Genomic DNA, 7,437 nt, shown 5'->3' on the forward strand with positions numbered 1-7,437 from the left:
TTTACACATGTAGCCGGGCCTTGCACAAGCCGTGCAAATTTTCAAAGGGGCCCAGCCATGTGCATAAACCCTGGAATGCACGCAAGTGCCAGGCTACTTCAAAGGGATGGGCCGGACAGGGGGTGGGCCAGAACAGCACCACTGTACACTGTCCCAATCCGAAACATGTGGGCGCAGCCACCCGATTTTATAACATGCGTCCGCCAGCACGCACATGCTATAAAATCAGCACTTGTGCATCTCCTGGGGTTTACACACATGGCTGGGCCCCTTTGAAAATGTGTGCGGTACACACGAGGCCCGGCCATGGGATTTATGCATGCAGGCCTTTTAAAATCCACCCCATTGACTTTGCATGAGAGGAACGAAAACAATTTGGAAATTTAGGAAGAAGTGAAGCATTGGTAGTTTATAAAAGCCTTTGATAGACAGTGTGTTATATCATCCATATAGTTTCTGTGATTCTTTAGTTAATTTACTGGGAAAGACATTCTACTGTCATTAGGGGAAAGCCTATTCACTGTTAGCATATTTTTAGTTTAGTTATTATTGAGTATTGTTATTACCACTTTTTTTCATTTGAGATGACTGAGCTTCTTCTTAGATTGGGTTTTATCTTTGTAGAGAGTAGTAGGGATTTCTATGATTGGTTAACTAAGTGATATAGAAATGATGAAGGATAAACTATCAATTCTTAACATGTTTTTAGATTATTCATTATTCTTGATTATTTACGATTATTATTACCCCTTCGGTTCTTATGGGATCTCTGGGTATGCTCTTAGATTAGGATTTTTTTCCTTGTCTTGACAATGCCATTTTATTGGGTTTTGGGGATTATTTATTGTATTGCTATTGATATCATTATTGCAATTTTTTAAAATTATTTATCACTGTTATTTATTTCTATTTTATGCTACTATAATGTTTTGATGTTTTTTGTTAGATTAGCTGAGTATTTCAGTATATTAGTTTTATGATAACACTGTTATAACTGAAACAGTTTAGTTAATATACCTAAAATTGTAGTTTGAATAGTTTTTGTGTTCTTTTGCAATTTTTATATTTTGATTTCTTGATGTAAACTGTTTTGTTGTGTTAAAATGATTTTGTAGTAAAACTACACTTCCTTACTGTCTACTTCATTGTTTACCTCCTTCTCTTATCCAAAGCAGGAACCAGTGGTGCTGCTGCAGAGTCACAGGAAGGTCTGACTTGCTTTCTTATCCCAGGGAATGATCCTAGAGCAGGCAAATGCAGTGCAGAGTCAAGAAAAGTTAACCAGGAGGGTGAAGGACAAACAGTGTTTTGGGGGCTTAGAGGGAAGGGGCTTGGGAAATGGGAAAAGGAGGAAGGAGAGAGTGTGTTCCCCTGTGGATGTGAGCCTAGGGAAGAGAAGAGTGAAGACTTGGGAATGAGTGGGGAGGAAAGGAGAAAGGAATGATGAACAAAACCTCTTTTTGACAATCACATTTGTTGAAATTTTTGGAAACCTGGTTATAACATTTCATATTTGAATATTTTATTTTTCTTCTAATGGGCTGTATATGTTTTTTCTTTTTAAAGCACATAGTCTCAGAGGAAATATTCCCAGAGTGCATTACCTGTATTTTTTACACTGTTCTTAAGAAGGCGGCGGCAGCTGTTGCAGCGTTTGTTACTTTGAACCTTGAAATTTTGATAAGCAGCCTGCAGGCACTATTTTGGTGGTTCATACTGCACATTCTTATTCTTTGAATTCACAACTGTGTGTTCTTTGAGGGCCTGAATTACTTCACCATCCCTGAGATCTTAGTCTGCCCAATGGGCACCTCCAGCTTCAGTGAGAACAGACAGTCCCGAGCCTGGTCCAAGGCACACACCAGAAAACTTAAAGAGCTGAGAATTGTTGAGAGACAGGTAACAAGTGGATTCCCATGATGTCTGTCCTTTGTATAATATTTTTATCAGTGTTCTGGAGGAATGAGTATGCAAAGTCATGCAGCAGCCAGAGCTAGGCAAGGGTTGACGTGCAGTAAGGAGGGTAGAAGCAAAGAACATCATCCCTACATCATATGTTCCTCATTAGGCCACATCTGAAGTATGGAGTTCAGATCTATTCACCCATCTTCATAAAACAATCCAAATGCTAGAAAAGGCATAGAACATGACCACCAAACTAAAGGCCAGATTTTAAAAGCCCGGAGTGTGTAAAAATCGCAACTGACTTGCGTGGTCGAGCCCTGCACAGGCCGAGCGCATTTTCAAAAGGGCCTGGCCATGCGCGTAAATGGCGATTTGCGCACAAGTGCTGGGCGCTAAAAATGGGGCGGGCTGAGGGGCATGGTCTGGGTGGGGAGGGGAAGGGCGGGGTGGGATAGAGGTGCCATTAGTCGCTGTCCCCAGGGAAACATGCGCCGGCAGTCACCGGCATGCATAACTCACTTCTGCGTCTGAGAAGCAGTAAGAACATTTAAAACATGGTGAAAGGTAGGTTATGTTTAGGGGGTGGGGAGGAGAGGGGAAGGAAGGTTAGGCAGGGGATTAGGGAAGTTCCCTCCCAGTCTTCCCTTAATTAGAGTGGACTGCGAGGAAACTGGGGAAGGCCCCATTGTGTCGCCGTACAAACTTCACCACCCCCCCACGCGCACCGCCTTCACATGCACGTGCGGATTATAAAATCCAATGCGCATGTGCACGCGGCCAACGGATTTTATAACATGCGCGCCGGCTCAAGCCTGTTATAAAATAGGTACATCCATGTGCGTGTGCCAGGAAGTGCACACACATGGACGCGCGAGCCTATGTTTTAAAATCTACCCCTTATAGTGTACACATATTCACACAAATGCTCATAGTCCTTCTTGGCTTATTTATATTAGAAATTAAAAAAAAAAATGTTTCCCAAAGGAAAGAAACATTTTTAAAAATCAAAACTGGTAGGAATCATTTAAAACTTAAAGGGAAAGTGATGTTGCTGCCTTCAAAAGAAGGGATTCTCAATTTAAAATGTAATGAAATAATGCAGCCCTTTTCCATGAGAGGACACCGTGGTTACAGAAACAACTAAGTAAGTTTATAAGCAAAGCGGGAAATGTTTTGAATGAAAAATATTATTTAAACAATTTGGAAAGCAGTGGGTGTGACGATGTCATTAAAATCATGGGACATGTCAGTCCATCGACTTTAATCGATTGCTACATTTGGGCCCAGGAAGAAATGTTTTCACTGCTGCAAAATTGGATGCTAGGGATGTGCATTTGTTTTTACCCAAATGAAATACCTGAAAAAGGGCGAGTTCTAAAAAGTCTGAACATTGTTCAGTTTGTTGTTGTTTTATAAATAGTGCAGGCAAGCAAATAGAATGCAATATTTACCAGCACATCTGGAGCCCTCGCCGCAACCCGACAGTCCTCCCCCCACTCCATTCCTTGCTTAAAGCAGCAGAGGTTTCCACAAGCAAGCTCCAGTGACTCCTGCTCCGCTGCTTTAATTTCAAAATTGGTGCAGTTGCAGGGCCAAACCAAACCAAAATAAGCACTAAACTAAATAAATCCTAAATCCCCCTCTCCTAAAACAGACAAGTTTCCCCTGCATATCCCTACTGGCTATAGATGCAGAATGTTACAGGATTTTTTCTTTAAATGAATTTAGTGTCCCCTAGATTACCATGCAATCAGGAAGAGGAAGGTCTTCTTTCAGCCTAACCAACTTTTTAAGAGTGTATAATGCTGTCAGCCGGGTCAATATTCAGTAAGCCAGCCAACAGCACATTTTTTCGGGTGAAGTTACTTGGATAACTTTAGTCAAATCTTCAGTGGGACAACGCTCCCAGTGAATTCATTTGGCAATCTCACATACAGTTATCTGGGGATGTTTGCCATGGGCAAGTTTACAGAGTATTGGCTTCTACCAGGTAAAAAATGTAGGCAGCTGAGGTCTCCCATCCCCCTGAACTCTGCTAGATAAAAAATGTACCTGGGTTAAGGGTCCGCTTCTGCTCCCCCCCCCCCCCCCAATTCCCTATCTATAAAATATATAGCGGCCCCCTCCCTGATCCCTAGAAGATTTATACCCTCCCACTCCCACTCCCAGTGGCAGGCTCTATCCTCATCTCACAGCTCTGAATAGTAAATGCAAATACAGCTGGCGCTGATATTCTATGCTAGCTGGGTAAACTGAAACCACACTCTGCAATGCCCCATCCTGTTCCCTTTTTATCTGAATTTTAGGCAGGTAATGGATTTACCCTGCTAAACCTAAGCCATTTAGCAGAGGGGTATATTTAACACTGGAGATTTGTTAAGCTAAGTCTCAAGCATAGCTAGACAAAACCCTTTGAATATTAACCTCCTTATGTATTTCTAAATGACTGTCACTGCTATGGGTAGGACACTAGAATACTGTATATATTATAGGTGGTTCTCGTAACCATGGATGGACTCAATCAGACGGTGGAGAAGAACTTCATCATCATTGGATTCTCCAGCTTCCATGAGCTTGAAGTTCCAATTTTCCTCCTCATCCTTCTTGTCTACCTAACAACTCTAGCTGGAAACCTTGTCATCATCACATTGGTGAGGGTGGAGGCCTGCCTAAGCTCCCCCATGTACTTCTTCATCAGCAGCCTGTCATTCCTAGAAATCTTGTATGTGTCTGTCACAGTTCCCAAACTGCTGGCCAACTTACTGGGCGTCAGTAAATCCATTTCCTATATTGGTTGTTTCACTCAGTTGTATGTCTTTCATTCTTTGGGGATTACAGAATGTGTACTTTTAGCGGTGATGTCATTTGATCGTTTTTTGGCAATCTGTAACCCACTTCGCTATAAAACCATTATGACCAACAAGCTTTGCTTTTATCTTGCTGCTTTTTCCTGGCTTGTGGGCTTCTCAGCTGCCCTAATTCCAACAACTTTGGCTACTAGATTGTCATTCTGTGGTCGAAAGGAAGTCAACCACTTTTTCTGTGACATTCCCCCTCTCTTGAACCTGGCTTGTACAGATATCTCACTCAATATTGCAGTAAATAGTTCTGTTTCTGGGTTTGTAACCATGATCCCTTTCTCAATGATTATTGTCTTTTATATAAATATTATCATTGCAATACTGAGAATTAAATCAGCAGAAGGGAGACGCAAAGCCTTCTCTACCTGCTCCTCCCACCTGATTGTGGTTGCATTATTTTATGGGACAAGCATCATTGTCTATGTACGGCCCAAGGGGAGTTATCCAGTAGACTATGACAAGTTGATTACCCTGTTGTATGCAGTATTCACTCCCTTATTTAACCCCTTCATTTACAGTCTTCGGAATAATGATGTAAAAGAGGCAGTGAGGAAATTGTACAGGAGACTCATTGTTTAACCCAAGGAATACATGGGTATGTCTTTGTGCACTCAGATAATTGTGTTTGTTAATTGTGTTATGATTTTCAAAGTAAAATTGTATGCATATGTAGCCTTGGTTTATTTTTACTACCCTACCCTATTAGTTAAATTTATATTTACATGTTATATTTAATCTGCTTCATGTATTAATGGAACTGCAGGTTTTAGTGTCTTTCATGTAGTACATTCCCACCTTGCAGTTATATAATAAATCAGTTGTATTTATTTATTTATATGTTTACTTGTATATAGCAAGTTGGTCCAAAGTGATTCCAGATGGGTTACAAACTTTCAACATCAAATTACACTCTAAAATTAGATACCATATTATTATCAATTATAACAACAAAATCAAGAAAATACATGCTATCCACAACCATATTGAGAAAAACAAAAGAAAATAAGCACACATTTCAAGAAGAAAGCAAGAACTAGCATCAATGCTACAAAATTACTGGGGGGAGAGATGCACAGTTCCAAGAAATATCAAACCATAAAAATTGATCAAAAAGAGAAGGAAATAAAAAGAAAGTCTTCTGGGGCCAACAGCCTTCAAGCTTAACTAGGAGCAATAGAAATGGGAGAAGAGACAGCAGTTGGATCCTACACCATTTTGTAACTCAAAAAAGCCACAAGCTGGGAAGGTTCGTATAATATATATCATACAAACTAGTATTTAATGACAAACTGACATGGAAAATTATTAAAGTTAAGCAGAAAATCTCCATCAATCTGAAGACCTCTAGGTCTTAACAACAAAAATGACTATGTTTCTTCTGCATGGCTTTAGCCACATCAAGAAAATACTGGATTTCTGGTTCTTAAAAAACAGATAATCTAGTCCTTATCTGGCTCTAAAACAAATGTAATGATCAGCATAACTGCAACAGATTTATCTTTCTCACCTTCCAAAACCTGTGTTAAGTTAAAAAAAAATCAAGAGATTTGTGGAGTTTATGGCTGTGGGGGCCCATGGGGAAGAAAAATGTGTTAGGTAAAAAGCTGGGCCAGTTCTGGAGCCATAGGAAGTTTAGGGAGGGCAGTGAAGTGGGCCATCTTCGAGAACCTATCGACGAGTACCCATGGTGACCACTCGACAGGTCAGGTCAACTATTAATTCTGTCGAGAGATGGGTCCACTGTTTCTTAGGAATGGGTAATGGCTGTAGGAGATCCCAGGGTCAATGCCTTTTGCTGGGCACACATCGGACAGGAATCAACATAAGCCCTTACGTCCTGCTTCATTCGTGGCCACCATTAATACCACTGCAATAAATCCAGTGTGCATGCCCTTCCCGGGTGTTCGGCGGTGAGGGAGTCGTGAGAGCAAGCTTGGACATTCTGCCTGAGGCGGAGGGGTACCACTGTTTTCCCAGGTGGAACAGCCTGGGTGGCGGCCAGAAGGACCTTCGCAGGGTCAATGATATACTGTGGAATCACGGGAGTATCCTCCATCTCAAAGGCCTGGACAGGGCATCAGCACCTGTATTCTTGGAGGCTGCCCTGCAATGTAGGGTGAAGTCAAACCAGCTATAGAATAGCGACCAACGGGCTTGATGGGGGTTTAAACATTGAGCTCGGCTAAGGTATTCTAAGTTTCTATGGTCCATGAAGACCGTGATGGGATATTGTGACCTCTCGAGCCATTGTTGCCACTCTTCAAATGCCATCTTGATGGCAAGGAGCTCCTTGTTCCCAATTCTGTAATTTATTTTGGCGGGTGAAAACCATTGTGAGAAGTAGGAGCATGGCAGTAGGGCACCCTTGTCAGAGTGCTGGTTCAGCACAGTCCCCACGGCCGTGTTTGAGGCATCCACCTCTACTACAAAGGGACATTAGGGATCGGGGTATCGAAGACATGTATCCTGAAGGAAGGCATTTATCAGGGCGTTGAAGGCCACAATTGCTTCTGGTGGCCATTGTTTGGGGTTGGCCCCCTTCTTGGTGAGCACAGTAAGGGGTGCCACCAGCAGGAATATTCAGGAATGAAGTGCCTGTAGAAATTGGTAAACCCTAGAAACCATTGTAGGGCTCACAGTCCTGATGGTTGTGGCCAGTTCTGGATTCTGG

At 41.9% G+C, this 7,437-nt stretch overlaps 1 protein-coding gene across 1 annotated transcript; it reads left to right on the forward strand.

The window, feature by feature from the left end:
* Positions 1-4,412: 4,412 nt before the first annotated feature.
* LOC115077787 (olfactory receptor 6N1-like) lies at positions 4,413-5,345 on the forward strand. The gene has a single exon (XM_029580073.1). The coding sequence runs from the start codon at positions 4,413-4,415 to the stop codon at positions 5,343-5,345; it is 933 nt and encodes a 310-aa protein (XP_029435933.1).
* The last annotated feature ends 2,092 nt before the right edge of the window (positions 5,346-7,437 follow it).

This window comes from Rhinatrema bivittatum, chromosome 16, assembly GCF_901001135.1.
Source record: "Rhinatrema bivittatum chromosome 16, aRhiBiv1.1, whole genome shotgun sequence".
NCBI lineage: Eukaryota > Metazoa > Chordata > Amphibia > Gymnophiona > Rhinatrematidae > Rhinatrema > Rhinatrema bivittatum.